This window comes from Silurus aristotelis, assembly GCF_946808225.1.
Source record: "Silurus aristotelis genome assembly, chromosome: 1".
NCBI classification, from domain to species: Eukaryota; Metazoa; Chordata; class Actinopteri; order Siluriformes; family Siluridae; genus Silurus; species Silurus aristotelis.
The window spans coordinates 11,878,104-11,904,453 of record NC_139574.1 but is presented as its reverse complement, the minus strand read 5'-3'; the positions used below and the strand labels follow the sequence as shown (position 1 = coordinate 11,904,453).

Genomic DNA, 26,350 nt, shown 5'->3' with positions numbered 1-26,350 from the left:
ACAGTCTGCTACATTGACTCAGGACTACTTTTCACTTCTGATCATTATCACTGTTACCGCAACATCGTATATCTGCAATAAATGGACATTTGGTGCAACCCAGATGAGGATGGGTTCCTTCTTGAGTCTGGTTCCTCTCAAGGTTTCTTCCTTATGCCATCTTGGGGAGTTTTTCCTTGCCACAGTCGCCACCGGCTCGCTCATCAGGGACAAACTTAGTTATAAAGAACATATTCATTTTTATCACCACATTATCTGTGTAAAGCTGCTTTGAGACAATGTTCATTGTACAAAGTGCTATACAAATAAAAATTAATTAAATTGAATTATTTGTGTTGTAACATTTTATTTCTAGAGGAATATAAATAACTTAAGATTACATAGGGTTATAATAATACAAACTTTCAACCTTATTTTAGATGTAATATGTGAGAAACCAAAAAAATGTGTACTATTTACTAGAAATAATTGAGCAAAAATGCAAATGTTTTGCATTCTCTTTTTTTTTTTACCTAAATTAAATTCAATTATAAATGATATTATCAATTATAAATTCAATAATAGTGTAAAAGATGAACCCGTGCTGGATCTGCGTGTGGGGGAACAGCCTCGTCATATTAATCCCGAGAAAAAGAATTCACCACACCAAGACGAGATAGACGGTTGTGTAATTCGAGCTCCTGACTTTCACTTGGGCTCCTGCGCTTTGTCCAGCGGCCTTGTCCGCACCTCGCCGTTTCCTCATCACACATCGGTCTACAATTATTGTAGCGCGGCTTTCGTTCGACGCCCATTCATCTGTTGTCAAAGCAATTAAAGCTTTCCCCAGTAATGCCATTTCCTCTCGTGCCCTGCAACAGAACAGGTCTTACAGACCGGCTAAAAACAAGCTATAGACGACAACTGCATTTACTGGCTCGAGTGCCTGGATGAGGTCTTTGAAGTCCTGGTTTTTTTTTTTGGCTCAGATGAAAGGAGTTTTAATAAAGCAATGCATCGGGCTAAAAAGATTCATTAGAGCACACTAAGGAACGAAGTAAAGTTTTATAAGGTTTTTTTGGTTATGAGTGGATGAGCAGAAGCATTTAGCGGACCTTCATCTTGCTGCGCATGAGGACTGGATAATACAGAAGGAATAAAAGCGAAACGGGAAGTTTTTTTTTTTTACATTTTCATTTGTTCAGTTGCTTTAATGTTGCAGGTGCGGATAACAAGACCGTTTCTGTTATCTCAGATTTCCTCTGTCACAAAGACATTTACAATGCAGCAGACCGCTACAATTCTGAGAAAGCTTCAGCAAATTCACGCTGTACATATCATACAGATATGTTTTATTAATTTAAAGATGGCTTCTACCATCAGAGCTGCTGCTATAGAAACAGATTTTCTCTGGATGAAGTTCTCTTTAATTGGAGACCATTCGGTGGCCGGTTCCACATGAACAGCCTGAAGATACTTTACGTTGCTGAGTAACTCAATAACTATGAGGATGGATTTGGACTGTAATTAATTTCAACAGTCTACCACATTGGACCTTAGGGCGCATTTAATAACTGAACACCTTAACAGCGATGAACTGTACTGAATGGACATTCGGGACCACCCAGATGAAGACGGGTTTCTCTTTTGAGTCTGGTTCCTCTCAAGGTTTCTTCCTCATACCATCTCAGGGAGTCTTTTCTTGCCAAAGTCTTCACTGGTTCACGCATTAGGGACAAACTTACAATCATAAGGAACAAATGATGCATTCTTATATAACTGCTTTATCTCTGTGGAGCTGCTTTGATACTGTGATACTGTGTGATCAAATTAAAATGTAAATGTAATTGAATAAATCAAACTATAATGAATGGACATTTGTTGCCACCCAGAGGAGGAGAAGTTTTCTTCTTCCAGTTTCTCACAAAGGTTCTTCTTCATCCAAATCCTCAAGTCTGATTGGTCAGAAGTTGTTGATTTTACTTTAATTCAGTTTTATTTGTATAGCACTTTTAACAACGAACATTGTCCCCAAGCAGCTTTATAGAAATCAGTACAAGAACATTTTACAAAATGGCGGGGTTTTTTTACCGCTCATGCTGTACTTTTAACGAGTGTCTAACAAACGAATTACAAGATACACCATCTTTTAAAAAACACTCCATTCTTGCGCTTTATTCATGACTGCGACACACTTTCTGTATCACTTCCGCTTATAACAGCATAATCTTATCCTGTTTGTGTGACATAAGTCTGCTCTCGACCAGGTGCGTACTGACAGAGTCCAGAATCAACTTCGAACGAGCCAAACATTCCCAGCTCATTTCAACAATAAACTTCAGCGAATCCAGCAATTCATGTATGAAGAATAGACCCCTGGACCGTACCCAAGAGTGTTTCCTCACAGACCCGGCTGGTATTGTTCAGTTTTGAAATCCAGAACCCTAAATCTTTTTCTTTTCTTTTCTTTTCTTTTTTTTATTCACAATAATATATTTTGCAGTAAACAGTATTTTAGGACTGCATGCAACACTAAATAAACCCAGGTTGATGGCAGCACATCGGCCCCCTCAGCGCACAAGAGCAGAAGAGAACAAAAACACAATTATCAGCTATGAGTAATTATCAGTAATTTCTCCTAGAACCCGAACTTCTTCCTACCAGAGTTTACAGAAAGTGCACAACTATTCACACAGACGTACCCCTGATCAGGACGAGCCGTGAATAAACAGCACAGAGCGTCGACGGTTTCAGCATTTTTGGGGGGCCGAGAAAGTGTGGGTGCGAGAGCACATTCAAAAATATATCTTTTGTTTCATTTCCGAGCCTGATCCGAACCCGAAGCTGTTTGTGAAAAATGAGCCTGACTAGCAGACCTCTGGTGTATATCGAATATCAGTTGTTCCAAACTGGAAGCCATTTGTCAGGCGGCTTTGCGTTTGTCTCATTAGGTTCTCTTTAGGATGCACAATCATAAAGCGAGTGATTTCAGTCTCTCGTTCAGCCCGGAGCTCCCAGATGTGTTAAATGGTGACCTTTTAATCATGCAAGTTTTCCTTAAGGACATGCATCCCAAAATAGTTCTGGCTTTGGGGCACAGTTCTGTGTGCGGAAGTCACAACTACTCTTCCATGTCTACAACACACACACACACACACACACACACACACACACACACACACACACACACACACACACATAGGGTCTAGCCAAACAGTGACTCAGTATTTACACACATCTCATGTCTGTCTCTGCTGCAGTTGATGGTCCAAAGACACGGCCCAAGCGGGCGTGCTGAAACAGGAAAGAGGCAGAAAGATCGGCTTTTCAGGTCTGATTTTTATCTGAGGTCATGCCCGCACTGATACGTTTTTGTTTGACAACGCATATTTTTCTCTTAGTTGTGGCCCTCTGTCTACACGGAGACGCATTTTCCAGTCAACGAAAACGTCGTTTCCGCATCGGAGTGTGAACTGTGAAAACGGAGGCTTTCAAAAAGAAAAAAATTATGACACGTTTTTAATCATTGCCGCCACATTCCAAAGAGACGGAAAGTAAATAAACTCCAGGCAGAAACGACGCAGATCAAAGCGGCTGGCTTTTTTTGCGCATGCGCAGTACAAGGATTCTTTTAGACGAAAACGCCGTTTGCAGACGGATTAGCGTAGACGTCGTCTCGGACTCTGGTGAAGTGGTGAGCGAGCCCGGTGTACTTTTGGAAATAAAGCCACTCAGTGCACGACTTTGCATTCATTTCTTAATGTTTGAATAACGCGTGACATTAATGGATCCAAATTGCGTCTCCGTTTTTTTTATTTTACTAAAGACATTTTCATTTTATCGCCATCTCCTAACTGCTGTTCATTCAATTACGCTGTAATAATGCAAAGATTTTGGGCTCTCGGGTTCTGAAATAAGCGAAGGGTCTGATTTCAACCACTAGGTTGTGGTCAACACCAATGAAGATGAAGTTTGAGAGCTGCAGTTATTAAAAACAGCTTTTGTTTAAATCTGTATATATTTGTGGACTGTAAACATCTGTTACCTGTTATTGTATAACATCTGTGGCACCTGTTATTGAGTGAATATATTGTTCTCAAAGTTGACGTGTTAAAAGCAGGAAAAATAGGCAAGCGTAAGGATTTGAGTTGACTTGAACGAAAATGTGATGTCTGGTTAATGATGTTGATGCTCGATGGATCAGGACTGGTGGTCAGATTGTTATGCCTGTTCGGTGTATATACAGTATATACGTGTGCATGTGCTTGGCATGTCCTCATTAGCTGTTATAATAACCTATAATAGTTTGTACTAAATACTACAAATAAACTAGAGGCAGATATTTAAGCACTGTGGTAACTTTATTCAGATCGGCTGTTCAAATCAAACATTATATAGACAAGAGTTTGTGGACACCTGAGCATTTCACTTGTAATTGGTCGCAAGATTCACTTGTGCTTTTTGAACATCCCATTCCACATTTTCTTTTATTACAATTAGAGGTTCGAGTGATCGATCGGCTGACCAATTAATCAGGCCGCTGTTTGGTATTTTTTATTGATCAGCATCGAATGCTGCAAATTAGGCCGCATTATTAGGCCTAACCGTGCGTGTACATTCTGCGCTCGCGTAACAGAACACAACTTTCGCATACCAGCAGGTGGCAGTAGTTTGTATTCAGCACCCAAGCAGGGAAACCGGAGCTATAAGAGATAAAACTTTAAATATCTAAAGCAAGGAGTGTTTCCACCTGCTGGGAACATTACTAACGGATTCGCTGAGCTAATTAGCTGATTAGCTCATTCTCTTTCTCGCCAATGAGCTCTGCTGCTGATTCGACACAAAGAATCAGCTGAGAAACAGCTGATGTCGTCCGACCAGAGCCGCCCATCATCTTGTTGTTTACCGGTTCTTATCATTCGTTCCTAATCTAGCATTATATATTTTATTGGTTTTATATGATGCTGCTTTTGAAGAGAATGAGAGTAACATTTAGGAACTGTATTGTTAGTGAGTCTTCTAGTTGTACCAGTTGTAGTTTAGGATATAGGTAGGCACGGGTACAAAATCTTATTAATTAAGAAGGTGCACACAGGTGGACTATGTTCTATGTAGGAGATGCAACCTGAAGGAGATTGGAGACTGTAAGGTGATGGCAGGGGACAGTGTAGCTAGACAGCATCGGATGGTAGTCTGTAGGATGGTTTTGGAGGTGAAGAAGAAGAGGAGGAGTGTGAGGACTGAAAGAAGAATAAGATGGTGGAAACTGAAGGAGGAAGACTGTAGTGTAAAATTAAGTAAAGAGGTCAGACAGGGGCTCGGTGGTGGTGAAGAGGTGCTGGATGATTGGGCAGCTACTGCAGAAGTAATAAGAAAGACAGCTAGAAAAGTATTTGGTGTGACATCTGGAAATAGAAAGTAAGACAAAGATATGTGGGGGAAGTACAGGAAAGCAAAAGAAGAAAGAGGTTGGCAAAACAGAATTGGGATAGACAGAGTGATGAGAAAAGTAGGCAGGAGTACAAGAACATGCGGCAGCAGGTGAAGAGGGATGTGGCGAAAGCCAAGGAAAAGACAAAAGAGGAGCTGTATGAGAAGTTGGACACTAAGGAGGGAGAAAAGTATTTGTAGCGATTGGCCAGGCAGAGGGACCGAGCTGGGAAGGATGTGCTGCAAGTTAGAGCAATAAAGGATAGAGATGGAAATGTGTTGACTAGTGAGGAGAGTGTGTTGAGAAGATGGAGGGAGTATTTTGAGTAGCTGATGAACGAGAAAAATGAGAGAGAGAGAAGGTTGGATAGTGTGGAGATGGTGAAGCAGGAAGTAGATAGGATTAGTAAGGAGGAAGTGACAGCAGCGATTAAGAGGATGAAGAGTGGAAAGTCGGTTGGACCAGATGACGTACCGGTAAAGGCATGGAGATGTTTAGGAGAGATGGCAGTGGGGTTTTTAACAAGATTGTTCAAGAAGATTTTGGAAGGTAAGAGGATACCTCTCATTCTGGGAAGAATGGAGAAGGAATGTTCTGGTACTGATCTGTAAGAACAAGGGAAATGTGCAGACCTGCAGTAACTACAGAGGAATTAAGTTGATCAGTCACACCATGAAGTTATGGAAAAGAGTAGTGGAAGCCAGGCTGAGAGAAGAGGTGACCATCTGTGAGCAACAGTATGGTTTCATGCCGAGGAAGAGCACCACAGATGCATTATTTGCTTTGAGAATGTTGATGGAGAAGTATAGAGAAGGTCAGAAGGAGTTGCACTGTGTGTTTGTGGATTTAGAGAAAGCGTACGACAGAGTGCCAAGAGAGGAGTTGTGGTAGTGTATGAGGAAGTCAGGTTGTCAGAGAAGTATGTGAGGTTGGTGCAGGACATGTTTAAGGACAGTGTGACAGCAGTGAAGTGTGCAGTAGGAACGACAAACTGGTTTGAGTAGAAGGTTGGACTGCATCAAGGATCGGCTCTGAGCCCTTTTTGTTTGCAGTGGTGATGGACAGGTTGACGGACGAGGTCAGACAAGAGTCTCCATGGACTATGATGTTTGCAGATGATATTGTGATTTGTGGTGAGAGTAGGGAGCAGGTTGAGGAGAGCCTGCAGAGGTGGAGGTATGTGCTGGAGAGAAGGGGAATGAAAGTCAGTAGGAGTAAGACAGAGTACATGTGTGTGAATGAAAGGGAGGGCAGTGGAGTGGTGCGGTTTGATACATTGGAGTGGTGGAGTTTAGATACCTGGGCAAAGTAATGGAGAGTGTGTTAGAGAAGTGAAGAAAAGAGTTGAGGCAGGGTGGAGTGGGTGGAGAAGAGTGATAGCAGGAGTGATTTGTGATAGAAGAGTATCTGCAAAAGTGAAAGGGAAAATTTATAGGACTGTGGTGAGACCTGCGATGTTGTATGGTTTAGAGACAGTGGCATTGAGTAAAAGACAGGAGGTGGAGCTGGAGGTAGCAGAGCTGAAGATGTTGAGGTTTTCGTGGTAATGGAGACGGATGACCCGCTGTGACGACCCCTAATGGGAGAAGCCGAAAGAAGAAGAAGAGGAAACATCAGATGCTGTGAAGAACACGACCCCCAAGCTGATTGTTGTGTTGGGAAGCCTTGAGAATAAATTGTGTGCTGTTTTTTTCACCGTGCACTTGTACTAAAGTTCTTTATACAAAAGACCAAAGAAAGAGAAAAGTTCTTTCCTGTTCCTTTATTTCTTTCTTTTTTTTTTTTTTTTTTTTGCACATCTCGACATTCTAAATATTTCGGTGATCATACACGCTCGCTGCTCAGTAACCAGGCCATGGGCCATTATTACTTAAGTAATAATGCGCAGTGGGAACAGGAGCGTAAGTGCAGCCTTGTTCACCTAAAAAAACTGAAACCCGGCCAGAATTCCTCTCGTCTAAATTACAGCCGAGCCGATGTGCTGCGTGACCATGAAACTTTGCCTCTTGCAGCATTAATACTGGATTGAATGGCGTCGAAACACGACTTACATTTAAGAAAGCGCGGCGGTGTGAAGGCTCAGAATAGGAGCAGGAAGAGGACATTTAATACAAAAAAATTAAAATAAAAAATAAAATAACTCGAGCAAAACTCACATTCATTGCTCTATTGAGACATTTTCAAAAGATATTTAAAAAAGAATGGCACTTCAGAAATGTTTTACCTTGATGTGTTCTGTTCTTAAATAGTGAAATTCTGTTCGCCTCTCTTTCACACCGAGGTGTTACGAGTACCGTCAGCAATTCTATCATTCTTCTTATCCATTTTGTCTTTTGGTTCTTCCCTTGTTAAATATTCTTCTGCCTGATTCTAATTTCTTAAGGACAGCCTTTCTTACATACAGTTTCTTTTTTTAAAAGGATGCAAACAACATGCATTCATCACCTTGTAGGATTCATATTTCTGTAAAAAAAAAGTTAATCAGATGCTTTTTTCTTTAGGTGTTCAGAGCACACAACAGAATCATGTTGAGAAAGTTGGATCCTCTGTAAAATCCTGTAGCACCACATTCAATTTGGAACTTTTCTAGAGAGAACATACGAGGTGGTTTTAGAAAGTTTTGAGACTTTTTGTATCTTCATGTAGCTTTAAAATAACCCCCCTACAGCAACACGCCAGCAGATGGCAGCACAACGGAGCACGCACAGTCACAGAAAGCACCGACCTTCATAAGTCAGTGTGCCGAAACGCATCGTGCATCGGGAGCTGCGCACCTATTCTGACTATTCTGTGCTATTCTGACCGAGTGCGTAACGTTTCGACACGCTTCGAAAAGAACACTTCCGGGACACGTTCCAAAAGAGGCAGCACTCCCGGCGTTCCTGCCTATTTTGGAACGTGTCCCTGAAGTGTTCTTTTCGAAGCGTGTCGAAACGGCGACAATTGAGCTGAATCTTCATCTTGAGGAGAGCTCAGTGACAGGGCGCATTGTCCCTGCTTTAACTTGCGTTCCATGATTAAATCGCAGACGTGGTTACGCACTCGGTCAGAATAGCACCAGGTGCGCAGCTCCCGATGCACGATGACTCGAAACGTTTTGGCGCCACTTTGTAGAGGCATGAGCGGCTTTAGCATGGTCAAACCGTGACTAGTCTTGATTCATTAATCGTTCGAATAATAATAATATAAAGAAAAACAGCCGTTTGTATACTGTACACGGTATGTCCCATCTCATCAACTCTCTCATCTCAACTTCCCTGCTGTAGGACGCTGTGAAATCTCTTCCCATCTCTGCACCACATTCATTTATCTCCTTTATAACTCGTGACCTTGTCAGAAAATCCTTCCAGCATGAAATACCAGGAAGCACCTTCTGATAGTCTGCGCTTATTGCCAGAAGATGCATCTAGCGTTACATTATACGAAGACGCCTGAACTGTGCACCCCGTTCTATTCGTCAGATTTTTCCTCGAATTATTAAATATGAATGACATCACTTTTCCTGGAAAGAAAGATTTAAAATTTTTTTTTTTTCTTATTTTTTATTTTTTTTTACTTTAGCTCTCCACTGTGACCAAAACAAAGCCATCAGCACTTTTTATCCAGCGCTCAACACTTCCCACAGGGTTCTGAAATGCATGCTGGGAGTCGAGTGGGGAAAAAAAGAAGAGTGTGAAAGCTGCTTAGTTACCCTTAAGAAAAAAAAATGTTTCTTTCTCAATCCAGACAGTGAAGTGTCCTCGACCACAGCCACGTTTATCTGTAGATCGAGTTCTGAATGTATATGAAGAGCATGCTTCTGTAGCTCTTACTTTCAAAAGAAAAAAAAAAGGGAAAAAAGTTTTGGCTAAATGAATTGGAAAAGTCATGAGAGAACCTGAAGCCTACGTCGTTCTTATTGAGAGAGGAAATTGTTCCATGAGCTTGTATACGCCTTGACACGCGTATACACTGGGCTTGTGCTCGCCGTGTCGGTCTCAGTGGCGGCCTGGATGAACTCCATACCATCGCCGATGCATACACATGGTCACACGTTGCCTAGCGACAGCTCTGAGCGAGGAAACGCTGTGGGGTTCCTGCTCCACAGCATCATTCTCTTCTCCTGTGTCGATGTAAATCATCTTATTTACTCTCCGCACGATGGAATTTCTGCAATCCTTCTCCTCGTAGCCGTGCTCGTGACTCAGGAGTCGATTCTTTTTTGTTTTATTCTGCTTTAGTCGATTTACGACTCGGGACACTCCATCCCGATATCAACCCCCTCTCAACTCTCTCCATTTTCTCTGGCACGTTAATAAACGACTAGCAGCGACGTGCTTTTTAATCATTTATTTCCCCGTAGTGTTACTCCTTATTATGGCATCTTATTTATTTATTTATTTATTTCTCTGTACACTTTTAGCATTTATTAACCGCCATGAATTTTAAAAGATCGAAATCTTGGCTGGAGTTGCTTAAAACTGTGCTTTTTTTTGCATGCTTAATCATTTCTTCTCAATTTCCTTTCATTGGTGTCAATTCAATAAATGAAAAACAAATGGTCTTTCTTTTCATTTCTGTCAAATGAGCGATAGAGGTCTTAGAACGGCGAAGAGAACCGACATGTTACGCATTATGTGGAAAATCGGACGTACACTGTATTGTCAAAAGTTTGGTATGGGCTTATTGAGTATCGCATTCCATATTTGGTCCCAAATATTACTCTTATAATTCCCTCCACTTTTCTGGGAAGATGTTCCACTAGATTTTGGAGTGTGTTAATGGATATTTGTGTTCATCAGCCACAATGGTATTACGAAAGGCAGGTACTGATGTTGGTGAGGAGGCCTGGGGTGCAGTCAGCATTCACTTCATCCCAAAGGTGTTTAGTAGGGATGAGATCAGAGATCTATAGCAGGCTAATCAAGAGCTTTCTCTCCAAAGCATGTACCATCAACCAGATCTTTATGGAGCTCACTTTGTGCACAGGGGCATTGCCATGCTGGAACAGGTTTCCAAGTTGAAGTGAACGTAAAGTTTTATTACAGCGCAAAGACATCCTGTACAATTGTGCACCTCTTGCCTTGTGATAAAAGTTTATGGAAGAACCACAAAAGGCAGGGAAAGTCAGATGTCCCAATACTTTTGTTCATACAGTGTGCTTTTTGGGTGTGTGAAAGAATAGTCATTGTGTTCAACTGTCCTTGTGGACAACACTGATGTTGTAGATTCAGTTGTAAAGGAAAAGCTGAGGACGCATGTTCAGCTCTCAGTCTGGAACACAGTGCACGGTATGAGGTTTTCAAGGCTGCTGGTGTTTATTTTGAAGTTTATTTTGTTGGTGCGTGTTCCTGCCGACGTAGTGGTGAAACTGAAAGCGCGAACGATTACTGACATTTTAACCATTTTGTGTGTACAGCTTCCCATCTTCTCATTAGACTGCATCCTGCGCCTATTAAAATTAAAATGGAATCAGTATTGGAACACTCTCATACCAGAAAAATTGAGAATTATGGATGTTGTGGGGAAAAAAGTGATATAGGCTGTAAGCCTATAAAGCTGTATATGCTTTATTGGCTATAGGCTATATAGGATATATACTTTATAGGCTGTAGGTTATATAGGATATATGCTTTATAGGCTATAGGCTATATAGGATATATGCTTTATAGGCTATAGGCTATATGCTTTATAGGCTATATAGGATATATGCTTTATAGGCTGTAGGCTATATAGGATATATGCTTTGTAGGTTATATAGGATATATGCTTTATAGGCTATAGGCTATATAGGATATATGCTTTATAGGCTATAGGCTATATGCTTTATAGGCTATATAGGATATATGCTTTATAGGCTATATAGGATATATGCTTTATAGGCTATAGGCTATATGCTTTATAGGCTATATAGGATATATGCTTTATAGGCTGTAGGCTATATAGGATATATGCTTTGTAGGTTATATAGGATATATGCTTTATAGGCTATAGGCTAAATGCTTTATAGGCTATATAGGATATATGCTTTATAGGCTATAGGCTATATGCTTTATAGGCTATATAGGATATATGCTTTATAGGCTATAGGCTATATAGGCTATATGCTTTATAGGCTATATAGGATATATGCTTTATAGGCTATAGGCTATATGCTTTATAGGCTATATAGGATATATGCTTTATAGGCTGTAGGCTATATAGGATATATGCTTTGTAGGTTATATAGGATATATGCTTTATAGGCTATAGGCTATATAGGATATATGCTTTATAGGCTATAGGCTATATGCTTTATAGGCTATATAGGATATATGCTTTATAGGCTATAGGCTATATGCTTTATAGGCTATATAGGATATATGCTTTATAGGCTGTAGGCTATATAGGATATATGCTTTGTAGGTTATATAGGATATATGCTTTATAGGCTATAGGCTATATGCTTTGTAGGTTATATAGGATATATGCTTTATAGGCTGTAGGTTATATAGGCTATATGCTTTATAGGCTATATAGGATATATGCTTTATAGGCTATAGGCTATATGCTTTATAGGCTATATAGGCTATATGCTTTATAGGCTATATAGGCTATATGCTTTATAGGCTATATAGGATATATGCTTTATAGGTTATATAGGATATATGCTTTATAGGTTATATAGGATATATGCTTTATAGGTTATATAGGATATATGCTTTATAGGTTATATAGGATATATGCTTTATAGGTTATATAGGATATATGCTTTATAGGTTATATAGGATATATGCTTTTTCGCTGTAGGTTATATAGGATATATGCTTTATAGGTTATATAGCAGGGGTCACCAACGTGGTTTCTAAAAATAGCTGTTTCCTACTTTGTTAAATCATTGTTGATAATTATTCTAAGAAATTATTAACATGATCAGTGTCTTCACATAAATGAATATCATTAATTATTAATAATACCATATAATAAAAAGTAAATTGAGAAAATTTGTTATTTCAGATCAAACTGAAAACTGTGTGTATCAAACTGGTAGCCCTTCACATTAAACGGTACACAAGAAGTAGCTCTCAGTTTCAAAATGGTTGGTGACCCCTGCTATATAGAATATATGCTTTATAGGCTTTAGGCTATATAGGATATATGTCTGCTGTCAGCAAAACTGTAGGGAAGCGACAGGAAATAAAATTATTGAATGTTTTTTCACATGTTAAAGATTCAATCCAAAGTGTATTGTGAAATCAGCTGCTATATGATAAAAATTAATACAAATGTGTCTCAGAAATGATCCACTGAGACATTATTCTAACGTTGTAATTTGTCACGGTATACACATTCTACGGTTCATATTAGAGGTAAACCGGGCTTTTTTCTGGCCGATGCCGATATTTGCAACTCAACGGTTAATAAATAAGAGATGATGCAGAAAATTGCTGACAAAAATCTCTCCCTTCGGTGCACTTGGTTGAAGACTCACAAACAATACAGTGCCAAAAACGTATTCTTATTCTTTCTTCAAATGTAGCATCATATTTAATCAATGAAGTATATAAGGTTAGATTAAGAACGAATGAGAAGAACTTTAAGCCCGCAACACACCAAGCTGATGGCCCGCCATTGGGGAAGGTCAAGTGGTTTTTGAGTGTCGGTCGGCTTTATTTTTTTCCCCAATGTCAGATGACGCCTGACTATATTCCATCCTTATGTGGTTCTTTCTTATTCGGTTACCACAAAGTTGGAGGCAAACAGTTGTATAGCATGTCTTTGGATGTGCTAGCATCAAATCTTTCCTTCAATTGTACTAGGAGACCAAAAACTGTTCCTAATGACAGTGCCTTGGTTCACAAAGCCATGTCCATGAAGATATGCATTACATAGGGTGGAGTGGAAGATCTTGACCGTTTTGACCTCAACCTTATTGAAGACCTTTGGGATGAATTGAAAAGCTGACTGCGCCCCAGGCCTTCTACATCAGTACATGACTTTAGTAAGGCTCTTGTGGCTGAATGAGCGCAAACATTAGACTTTACATCGAAGCAAAATACAGGAAAGGAACTTGAGAAAAGTCGAACTGCAAGAGGAAGATAGAAGATAGACATTGAGAATTAAGGATTTCACCAGTAAAACGGAAATATTGATGATATCAGTTGACTAAAAGGCAGGAGGTGGAGCTGGAGGTAGTAGAGCTTGTTTTGGATATTAGTTGTTTTGTTAGAACCTACTCATAAGAGGAAGTGTGATACACACACACACACACACACACACACACACACACACACACACACAGATCTTTAAGCATGAGAGTATATTTCCTACTCAAGCAGAATGACTCATGTAAGGGGGAAAAAAAGAACAGAGGTTGAATGTTGATGTTGAATGAGCAACAGCATGTAAATAAGACAGAAAGTGCAAGAAATGCAAGAGGATTAGGAGAGGATGAGCAGAGGAAAGAAGGGGGAATGAAAGGACAGGGCGTTGTGGGAGCAGTGAGAAGTCAGGCACCGATCCCTTGGTGTGTAAAGCTCACTCGGCCATGCAGGATTTTCTCTCCATGCGCTGAATGTCGGACTGTATCCTGTCAGTTTACAAGTCTGGAGTGAAATTGCTGCTCACTGCCTTTTCTGTGTAGATTTTTAATATTTATGGGTCATTTTTTAGGGCTTAATTGCTTCTAAGTTTTTTTTGTGTGCAATAACGATTAGAATAGAGTTTTTGAGATGAGTAATATTATATGAGACAACAAAACATCTACAGTCGGAGATCACTTTTCACCACTGAATCACACAGTGTTGCCAAAAGTATGTGGATGCCTGACCATTTGTGGGTCCAATGTGTTACCACGATGTTAAAAGCACTCAAGGGTCTGGAGTTTCTGTAGCATTATAATTCTCCCATCACTGGAACTTTTTCCAGCATTGCAATGCCTCTGTAGACAATCCAAGCCTCATGAAGATGAGGTTTGTGAAGATTGGAGTGGAAGAGTTCAAGTGTTCTACATGAGAGCCATGACCTCCTGAACACCACAGAAACCCCACTGAACATGTTTGGGATAAACTGGTGATATCTCAATAGTTAAGATGTAGGGCTTCCGACCAAGTGTTTAGTGTTGGGCTTTTAAGCAAGTCCCTATAACCCTTAACTGCTAAGATAATGGTATGTTGCTCTGGATAAGGGCGTCTGCCAGTTGCCATAGATGTACATGTAAACCGTATCATCGTATAAACCCCATACCTCCACACCCAATATCAGGGTCTGGTCTCTCTAATGCTCCTGTAGTGGAATGAACACCAATCCCCAGAGCCACGCTCCAAAAATTTACCAGAAAGCCTTCTCAGAAGGATGGACTTTTGGCCATATACTATATTGTGCTCACTCAGGGTTCTGCCAGCTCATTCTCCACATAATAGTCTTCATCATCACACTAAAATTAAAAAGTGACTCATGAATAGGACGAGCAGGAAGGGTGTCTTCAGAGTACATTAGTACCGATGATTGCTTAATGTGTGACGTTCTTTTAAAGCAAAAATTCTTCAAGGGAAATATTTCTTTTTTTATAATTAAGATTTCTTGGAACAACACAAGGATTAAGTGAAACAGGAAAAAAAGGTGTATTGTACTGCTATCAGTCTGTCTACCCCCAATCATAAGTATTCATTTAATTTTATTATATGAGGTATTCTGGTCATGATACGAAGTGCTTACTCAGCTTCCTCTACACCACAATGCACATGTCACACTGTATGAACAAAAACACATGGACACCTGGACATGTGATTATTGATTATATTATATTATTTATTCCTCATTTGAAGTTATAAAAACGTCCACTCTTCCGGGAGGATGTTCCACTAAAGTGAGCTTGTGGAGATTTGTGTTCATTCAGCCACAAGGGTGTGAGTAACATCAGGGTCCGATGTTAGGCTGAGGAGGCCTGGGGTGCAGCCAGTATCCTATTTCTAATTCAATTCCCCAAAGGTCTTCAGCAGGGTTCAGGTCAGAGCTCTACAGCACGCCACTCAAGATCTTTCACTCCAACCCACTGTAATCTTTACGTAGCTGACTTTGTGCTCAAGAGGCATTGAAGCAAAAACGGAATGCTACTGCTCTTGAAAACAGCCTATACAGCTGTATACAGCTGTGTAGCTATACAGCCTATACAATTGTGTGTCTTCACTTTTGTGGTAAAAGTTTGGGTAAAAACGACATACGGCTGGAAAAGTTCATATATACAGTATATTATGACTCAACTGCAGTGCGTACTGACTGGCTGATAATATAACATTATAGTTATTAAGACCCCCATTTTTTGCTCTTTTTCCTTTACGGATGCCGTTTCACTTAGTTTCAATGTTCTGCATTGTTAGTACTATTTAGCATATTAATTTGTGTATATGTCAGTTTTACAGGTGGTACTTATAAACCAGCTTATTATCAGGATCTGCTTTTCTTGTTTTCCAGAGTGGCCACATATTTCATATCTCAGTGCCATCTGTTTGTAGTTTCAGCCGTTTATAAAATCGTATTTTGTAATCCTTATACGCTATTGTATAACGTGTCTCCACAAAGTTTTGTTTTATGTAGTTTGTCACACACACACACACACACACACACACACACACACACAAACACACACATACATATATATATATATATATATATATATATATATATATATATATATATATATATATATATATATATATATATATATATATATATACATACATACACTTAATTCTTCTTGGTTGTAAAGTTCCTATGCACAATTAATTTTGATAAGTTTAATCACTTTTCTAAGTTAATGCACTTATTTATGACCATCTGTAGTCATAGTAACATACAGTCTCAGTCATGTATAGACAGCTATTGTGAACATTTCCTAATGAGCATACTGAGCTAAAAGGAAGATTTTTGCCTGTCATTTCAATTTACATCTTGAATGCAGCATTTTGAATTATGGGCAGAGGCACAATTGTGTTAAACAGGAGAAAATAAGGTTAAAATAAACAGTAACAGAGTTAACACCAACAGCTTCATTATAAGTGGAGATACGGTAAAGATATTTCACTGTACCACATCTCTCTCTCTCTCTCTCTCTCTCTCTCTCTCTCTCTCTCTCTCTCTCTCTCTCTGTCTCTGTCTCTTTCTGTCTGTCTCTCTTATGAAATTGTTTTAAATAAATCTTAATGTCATTGCACCGCTTTATCTCTGTGTTCAATGTCAAAAAAGTGGAATTAAGTCACTAAAGTAACTGTCAGTGCTGGCAAGTGACTATATTATAAGCAGGATAATCTACAGCTAGGTGTGTTACACTGTTTTAATGTACTCCATGTTGTGTGTGTGTGTGTGTGTGTGTGTGTGTGTGTGTGTGTGTGTGTGTGTGTGTGTGTGTGTGTGTATAATGTATGGGTGCATCTGTGGTACACTTTACTGGATTGAAATACAGTTTTTGTTTTATGTTTCTTAAATAGAAGTAAAATTCTGGAATATTAAACTCTACATTATATTTCTGTGATAATTTGGCTGTTTTACATGCAACAGCTTGATCAAAGCCTGTACATGTCTGCACATGTGTGTAGAAAGAAAGCCTAGACAAGGACAGAAGGACAGGAACAGGAAAAAAACAGTCTGGTGATTTATGATTTCTTACAGTTGATCGTCCCAAAGTATGTTATAGGCAGGAAAGTACTACAGCATTCCAGACAAAAACCTGAATGTTCCTCTTTTTGTTTTTTGTGAAAATCTGATAGATTTCTGCCCGACTGCTACTCATACACGTCGAAGATCTCATTTTTAGTCTCCGAATTAGGCCTGGCTATAAATAGACCAGCAGAGTGAATCCCATTGGTGGCATTTCTGTCGACGTTTACCTGTGCTTGTATGGGACTTGCCTCATCTTGGACTCTCCACTAGTATAGAGTCTGATGCAACAGTCCTGCAAATCAAATCCACCAGCGACTGCAATTATTTTTCAGCTATGGTTAGTTCACTAGACTTTCTCGAACTTCTGCCTCACCGAAGCACTTCGGCGTCACCGCCGCTCACTAAACCTTCATTAATCACATATCGCAAGCCGCTTTATTGAGTTTTCAGCTATGTCACTTTCAGTAGGATACAATTTCTTTTCTGCTGGGTTTTTTCCCCCTCTTCTTTTTTTGAACCAGTTTGCTGCTCGAGTTCATTACCGGAGTCGTAGCATGCATTTCTCATCTCAGGGAGTTAAATAAACCACCTCAGTGCTTCAATGACTTGAGGCGATACTGAATCAAGGGAGTAAACAGCAGCTCTCTAGAGAACATTACAGAGACCCTCCCTTGGGATTTTATTTTATTTTTTTCCCTTTTTTCCCTTCCTCCAGCATGAGTCATTTTAGCGGACGCAGCTCTGAATTTTCTGTGCCATGGAAAGTGCTTATCACTTGTTCTGTCTCTCAGACCAGTCGTCTTCTCTGACAACACATCAGGTCTATAATCGAACGAGAGAACTCTTACCCAATGCCTGTTCTGAAGAACTCTACACTTCCCTTTGTGTTGTTTCAGAAACTCTCTTCCCGACTTCTCATTTAGAGGAAATAAAACCTCGCTGATATTTACTTATATTAGTCTTAAGGTCTCTTACTGTCTAGACTATTAAAACCACGCTGGTTATTTTTTTCTTCGTGTGGTTAGGATTGTGCACAGATAGTTTTTTTTTGTCGTGTTCCAGGTCGTCTGGCCTGTCTAGCTTTAGCATTTCTATAACTCGCCATTTCCGTGTCTCTCTTCGTCCGTGTCGTATTCTGTTTTTGTCCTCCCCTGTAGTTTATTAGCACTCATTTCTCATCTACGTCCCTGATGGTGACGTTGTCAGAGAGCCTCAGTGCTGAAGCAGACGGTCACCTTGCTGTGGATTTGATGGGGACACATGGCTCAGGCACCGAGTGAGACCATCCATTATCGAGCCCACAAGCGTGCTGCCCTCGCATATGTTTTAACTGCTTAAAAATCTTATTGTGTAGGCTCTTAGATATACTAAATATGCCTACGTTTGTGGACACCTGGCCTTGAGATTGCTTTTCGAACATCCTATTCCACATTTAGTCCCCATTTTCTATTATAATAACCTCAATGCTTGTGGTGATTTGTGCTCATTAAGTCAGAAGAGTGATAGTAAAGTCAGGTTGTAATGTAGGTGAGGGTGAGGAGGCCTGTTTAAAAGGTGTTCAGGTCAGAGCTCTATTTCTTTTTTAGTAGAGTGATTATCTGTAGTAGAGAATACTCATATTTGGCACCAAAATAAAATTTGATTTGATTTGATCATTTGTGCCACTACGCTTGTGACTTCTGTGAACTGCTCAGGGTTTTGAATTTTTTTAGAAAAAGTGGATGTAAAACTTTGGACTGTCTTTCTACTTTTTTTCACTTAGTTAAGGAACATCAACTCTCATTCACGTCAGTTTGTTTGTGGGCGTCGGTTTCATTTAATGAGCAGCCATGCGGCATTTCAGAAGCACGCCTGCCTTTTTCTGTTTTTGTCTTCGCTTGTGTTCAAATTCAAAAACAAGAAGGCATTTGATCAGCGGTGCTAATAAGACGAGAAGGTGTTTGTGTAGGAGGTTTTGTACACATTAAATTGAGCTAAACTTGTCCGTTTGTGCCTTCACAGCCTTACAATGCTACTGTCACCGCTGCCCGAATTCAACGTGCATCACAGACGGTCTGTGCTACTATGCCATCACCAGGTCAGCCAGCACGATGAAGAAGGATAGCTGGTGCATCGGCGACAACGAGCTGATCCCACGTGACCGACCTTTCATCTGCGCACCATCCAGCAGGGACAACACGGGCATCTACCCCATGTGCTGCAACACGGACTGGTGCAACAAGAACCCCAACTTCACTATCGAGCCACGTACGCACAACAAATATCATACACACACATGTGCGCACCACTTAGTCTTTTTTTAGGGTTCCGAGCTCTTAATGTTTTTTAATATTATTCTGATGTTGCTAAAACCAGTCCCAGCTAAAGTGGTATGAAAAAGGGACAACAGATAATCAGTCAAGTGCCAGTAATCAGTCAAGAAATATAGGCTGAGTCGACCTAATAGTGACCCTGCATACTCATTTCCTTTTGTTTCTTATTTGAATGATATGCAAAAACATCCCTCATATGATTTTTGGCATTTTTTTTCACAACTTTGGATTTCAGTTACTCAACAAAAGTCAGATACTAACCATACTTTAGGAAACATGCTGAAATTTGTTTAAAAAGAGCGCTATACTGTAGAGCCTAAGCCGGTTTACACAGACTGCTCTATCAGGGAAGTTGTAGCTCAGTGGTTGAGATGTTGGACTCTTGCTTGGAAAGTTGAGTTCAAGTCCCAACACATACAAGCTTCCACTGCTGACACTGAGGTCTCACTGGGTCAGTTCTATGAGCTCTGTTTTGAGATCATTGTAAGTTAAATCTGGAAATATTTGTTTGTGAGGACTTCTACAAATTTACTTAGGACCCCAAATTCCCACCGATTCTGCTGTGCTGCATCTTTCCGCTAAACTATTCCTGGATTTCCAGTCGTTCCTAACGTGCTCGAAAGACACGGCTGCCTTGAGCCAATCAGCTTTTAGCTATGTATGACTCAAGAATGTATTATTTTTATTGTAGCTTTTTCTTTCGTTCTGTGTAACTTGGCAAGAAAGAGTTGGAAGGAGTGCTTGAGCTCTGCTTGCAGCTATATTTATTATTTGTTGTTATTCAAACGGTCCTGTCCAGCAAGCGAACGTTCAGGCACAGTGAATTTACACTCACCCGTTAGATGCAGCGAGGAGTCAAAATGAGCGTTTAAAAAAAGAAAAATTGCATTTTTTAAACCTCGGTTAAGCAAATTTGATAAGTAGACAGAATTGTAATCGCTTAGGGGGGCATGGGTAAACCTTTTTGCATGCTTCTTTTCCCTCTTATATGGTAAAGGTCAGAACTAAAAGCACAGATTATTTTTTAATTACTCTTTTAGTTCAGGAAACAACTGACCTGAGTCACAGGCGTGTTTTCTGCTCTGTAGCCTACTGTGAAAGAAGAAAAGCATTTGCATCACACGGGGTGTTAACTGAACTTGCTGCCACCACACACACACACACACACACACACACACACACACACACACACACACACACACACACACACACACACACTATCATTCTCCCTCTTTTCACCACAGGAGCTCTGTTATTAAGTTATTACTGTGATTGTATGCTGGCTTTAAAACCTCCCCTTGTACTTCATTATAACATTTACATTTGTAGTGCTCTATATTCTCCATCAAAATCATATCCTAATGCTGGTTGAAAAAGCTCAGCTTCTGGCAGGTAAAACCCCGTTAAAGGGCATAACAGCACAAGTAGATGGGGTTCAAGAGCTTGTTTAAGCACTTAATGAAGTAGGATTTTCATCCTCGTTTTAAAGACAGACAGTGAGTCAGCGCCTGGCGAAAGTTCACGCTGCCACCTGAGCGAGTGCCAGAAGACTGGTCCTCATGCATGTCTTCCTGAGAGACATGATGTTCCAAATCCCCCTCAAAGGCGATTTTGACCTTGAGCTACAGTGATATAGGAAATCCTGAAAACTGTGCTTTTGTGCTTTATCAATCAGATAAACTTCACTTAAATAAAGAACTGAAAATCAGATAAACTTCACTTAAAAAAAGAACTGAAAATGAAAATAACGTCCACACCGACCAGTCCCTGACTAGTATGAATGAGCACAACTTAGTCGAAGTACAGAGGTGCCAGAAGTGGCACAGAGGTCATGGTTGTAAAACCTGGTAAAGGTGAGCGGGGTGGACCACCCCTCAGTGTCACAGAGGTCTTGGAGGGACACTTCAGAGGACTAAGCCTTAGAAGCTGCAACACACCGGGTCGAATGAGCTCTGACCCCGAATGGAACGGGGAGATCAGAGAACCCGTAAGAAGACGCGATAGCTGCTGCTGAGCATCTGCTTATGATCAGGAAGGCCTCTCCTAAAGGGGCGCATGTCCTGTCTTTTTCCAGGGACTTGCACGGTGGACGTAACAGTCCAGCACTCGGACCAGGCACAACTGGATCAACCTCTCCTGGTATGGGGTCAGGAATAAAGGAGGTTTGAATGCCTGGAGTCTGTCCCTGCGAATTCTCTTCAAAACTCCCGGAAGCAGTGTGACAGGGAAAGGCATCAAGACTCAGCCATGGTTGCGCCAGTCCCAACTGGGCTGGTGGATATAGGGAGAACCATAGGTCTCTCCAAAAACCGCTCCACCACCCCAGGTTGGACCCCTGTCTTGTCAGTGTGTTTGCTACCTCATTCAAGCGGCCCGGGATATAAGCTGCTCTGGAGGAAAGGAGCTTTCCCTGGGCCCAGAGGAGGATCTGGTGCGCCAGCCTGTACAGGGGGTCGAACGCAGACCCTTTGGTGGTTGATATACAAGGAGGCCAAGTGGAATGACACCGGACACTGCTGCCATGAGCCCGAGCAGTCTCTGGAGCTGCTTGACAGTGAGTGACTGCCCTTCTCTGACCTTCCTGACTGCCGTGAGGATGGACAATCTTGTGCGATTTGGTGGGAAAAGTGTGTCACAGTTAGCAAGAAACAGATCAAGTGCAGATATACCTTTAATTTAAATGGCAAACAAAAAATAGTTAATCCAATGATAAGCGATGAGCGAAAGAGCCAACAACAGCCATTCAAGACAAACATTTGACGAGTGCTTTGAAAGGTGAGATTACATACAGGTGCTGTTCAGTGGTGACAAGGAACGGGTATAAGAGCTTGGGTATATGTGACCAAGTGAAGGGTAATTTAGGACCAAGATCCCGACACTTAGATTGTACTACATAATAAATGTGATTATGTATTATTAACATTATTATGAATGTTTCATTGTCTATTTTGGTATATTTTTTGTATTAAGGTGTATTTAGGATTATTAGGGCAATAACATTGAAAAAGCAAAAAAAGAGAAGAACAATACAGAAATAAGTGAGAGTGTGTTCTGAAATTTAGAAAGGCATTTAAATCCAGTCTAATAGGTTTTTATTAATAAATAATATTTGTACGTATGTGCCTTTAGGTCATAACACACTGAACAATATGTCCGCTGCATAATTGGTCCTATATGGAAACACTGCCTTTATGTTATGGACGTTTGTTTTGTTCATTGTTGTTTCCTTCATGTACTAAGACATATGAGCATCCAGAATCAATAATCTGCTCAAAAATCTAAAAATTACTGTGTAAAAGGGAGCGGTTTTGAGTTCCATCAAGATGCGGGAGCTCACACCGAACACATGCGCACTCCGTGACGTACTCAGGCAGATCTGTATGTGTAAACACAGAGACGGTATTCTGTACACATGACAGCCATCTGCGCCGTGCCTGGAATCGTTTCCTCATAACCACAGCCGGTTTAATTCTTCAGAATTGGAACCGCTATGACTTTTGCAAACATACTGATCATTTCCGGCTTGGACGATGTTTCGCAACTTTTTCATCGTGCCGCTGCTTAGTCTAGACAGTGTCTTTTAAGATCTCGTTTCTGATATTGGGAAGTTAATCATAGAGAATGTGGAAAGACAGCCAGGCATGACTCCTGACTCATGTGTCCTGAAAGCCAGTCATGAAGTTCTCCTTTAGCAGAACTGCGTGGGCCTTATTTCTATGGAGAAACACTTTTTTTTTTTTTTTTTTTTTTTTTTTTTTTTTTGGGGGGGGGTAGAATAGGGCTTATTTATCCCATATCCCCGGAGGTCAAAGCGTCTTCTGTGGTATTCATGCACAGTACATGGATGTAAGTGTTTTCAGATGTTTATTCCGAATTTATTTGGAATAGTGAAGACGAAGACTCACTTGTGACAAAGAAAACTCACACAATGTCTATATTTTAGCTTCGAAACTAAATGCACTAAAAATGCATGTTTGCTTCCACTAGCATTTCCCTATAATTTGTGCCACTTTATTTAAGTAAACTATGATTTGGGAATTCACGAGCACTGTCCTTGTGAGACAATATAAAACAAATGGGCTCTTTGCTTAATAAAAATGAAGCTCGCTCTTCCCTTTTTTTTTTGTCGTTGCTTGGCAGCCATCTTGAATTAAAACCATTGACATGCACTGGGTAAAATGTGCTACAATTGCTTTTTCCTCCTGCCTGCAGATTTTCTTTTGAAAATATTTGCACGTCTGCTCTCAGTGACAGGTGATTGGATCGAGAGGAACGAATACAATACTGGCAGATCAATTTTAATGAAAAAGATCTCAGGTTTTTATTTGAACTGCGAGTGATGATAGAAAAAAACGGTAATCTTTTTCTTTCTTTCTGTCTTTCTCAGCGCCACAAGAGAATCCTCCCACGCTGGGTCCTGTGGCTTTGGCGGCTGTAATCGCCGGGCCTGTGTGCCTGCTCTGCTTCGTGCTGGTCACTGTGTTCTACGTGTGCCACAGCCGCTCGGTCATCCACCACCGTGTGCCTAACGAGGAAGACCCGTCCATGGACCACCCGTACATCACCGTGGGCACCACGCTCAAAGACCTCATCTATGACATGACTACATCCGGATCGGGTTCTGGTGCGCACCCTTCACACACGTCTCACATCACACTGTCAGCATCTTTCTCTCTCTCTCTCTCTCTCTCTCTCTCTCTCTCTCTCTCTCTCTCTCTCTCTCTCTCTCTCTCTCTCTCTCTCTCTCTCTCTCTCTCTCTCTCTCCCTGCCCGAGGCTGAGCGTCTCAGACACGGCCTATTGTTGTCTGATAATCTCTTCTGTAATTACCTGCTGACACGACCGGCTCCCCGCCTTGCTGTCACGCTTTGTTTACGGGACTAGTATTTCTCTCTGTGTCTCTGCCTGTCTGTGGGTTCTTTTGAACTCGTGGTTTTGAGAGCCGATCCGTTTCTGTGCGAAAGTGCCAGTGTGCTGTCGTATTGTTTGGGACAAATGATTTTGGATCGTCCCCAAGAGGATCTTTTTCAACCACAAAATGCGCCTTTTGTTCATAAAAACTGTAAGAACTGAGAGATTTCCTTAGGTTAGGATTAGATAAATAAATGTAGCAATACATCAGGCATTATAGAGCATTGAGTGGAAAATACAATTTTGTGTGTGTGTGTGTGTGTGTGTGTGTGTGTGTGTGTGTGTGTGTGTGTGTGTGGCTTGCTGCGCTCAGCACTTGTCGCTCGTCTGTCTCTCAGGCAGTGTCGGAGCGAACAGTGAGTGTAAAAGAGTGTAAAAAAGTGTGAGTGTAAAAGTGTAAAAGAGTGTAAAAGCTCATTTCCTGAGCGAGCGTTCACACGGCACCACGTTCACCTCTCACCTCGAAACCTAACGCACTGTTTAATTACTGATAAACTCTCTGTCTGCGTTCGGCTCAGCTCCGAACACGAGCCTTATTTACACAATCTCCCTTTCTTCCCTTTTTACTACCGTTTGTTTGCCATTGTGTTGTGTCTAGCTTCGAGTGTGTGCATGTGTGTTTTGTCTGCAGAGATGTTTTCACTGACAACACACACGGTTCCGGGTTTGTAACACTGAACAACACAGCTTAGAGACAAGAAGCGTCTGGGACTCCCAGACTCCAGCGTGTGCTCAAATCACATAAAGAAAGGGAGAGGATTTTCTCTGGAGGTGACCTGATAAGTAGTAAGGCATAGGTAGTATTTGAAATTTAAATTTAAAATGGAAATAATGCTGAAGGACTTGTATGGTGGACGTGCCACATACAACCTGATGACGCAATAAGCGCAACGACTTCAACCCCCTCCTAAGTCTCCTAAATCTGCCGACGAGTCAGGTGGACAGTGCAGCAAGAAGATATGGAAGGAAAAGGAGTGTTTGTATGATGTTTTTATTATCAAGGCGTAATTAACGCTACGGATCGTTTTTGTTTGCTGCTAGCTACCATTAGCGAGAGAACTCGGGTGTCACAAACCATTTTTTTTCTTGGGTGCATGACTGTCGTGCAGTCTGACATGGTGACAACTGAGAAACTACAGTGTGACATGGGGATCATATTTATATACAGTCTGACAAGCAACAATCGCAAAAAGGACTATAAGAATCGTGCAGTGTGAGCCCGGCATTAGAATTATCACGCTTATACTTAGAGGGTTTCTCAAGGAGCAGTGACAAACAGTGAGCAAGCATTGGTAGCTTGGTGCTGATGGGATTTAAACTCACAACCAGAAGGCTGACATCTTAAACACTGTTTCTCGGTAGCATGAAGAGCTGTGTTTTTTTGCCTTAGGGACTCTATAACATTAAAAATCAGTGGTTAAAAGCGTGACTAATTGTTGTTCAGTAAATAAGGAATTGCAATAGTTGGCAAATCCATTTTGTAAAAAAGCGATAAAAAGCTTTGGGGCATTCTGTTCAAGGAAAATAATCCTCCACATTGTGTTGGTCTGCATCACATATGCCTGCTGTTTAATGTTTCTATCTGAAAGCATTTTCTTTTCGGTTTAATACCTTAACTAGGGTGCTTAGTTTTTCTCCACAGAACTAGCTGTCCTACCAGTAGGGCCATCAATTTCATGAGAAATGTCTCATGAGCACGTTTGTATTCGCCATTATGCAGAGCTGCAGGCTGTGGAAGCAGTATTCACTCTGGAGTTCCTGCTTCTCTCGAATCCGGGGCCATCGTTCAGTTTCGGTTAAACTGATTCACTTCATGTATCTCCTCCGTTTATCTAACTTTTCATTCCGTCCTCTTCTAACTTATCTAAGAGGACTAAGGTAGTAAAACTAAAGATTTGAACATGGAAATAAGTGGACCGGCTTCTAGAACCCGAAACTGATCAAATATGGAAAGTTTGCCATGGTGCATGATGATAGGACGCACGTTTATGACTGATTTTTCTCGCCGCTTTAGTTTCGCAGGGATGAGCTCCAATATCGGATCAGCTTATCGACACACGATAGCTATATGAAAAGGACGACACCCACAGGGAATTTCGATC

At 40.8% G+C, this 26,350-nt stretch overlaps 1 protein-coding gene across 1 annotated transcript in view; it reads left to right on the top strand.

Moving 5' to 3' along the window:
• The window catches only part of tgfbr1b (transforming growth factor, beta receptor 1 b), an 81,054-nt gene that overhangs the window by 27,280 nt on the left and 27,424 nt on the right, over positions 1-26,350 (top strand). The window contains exons 2-3 of the mRNA XM_083547061.1: positions 19,028-19,273; positions 23,726-23,962. Coding sequence (XP_083403187.1) covers positions 19,028-19,273; positions 23,726-23,962 — 483 coding nt within the window. The remainder of the gene's footprint in view (positions 1-19,027; positions 19,274-23,725; positions 23,963-26,350) is intronic.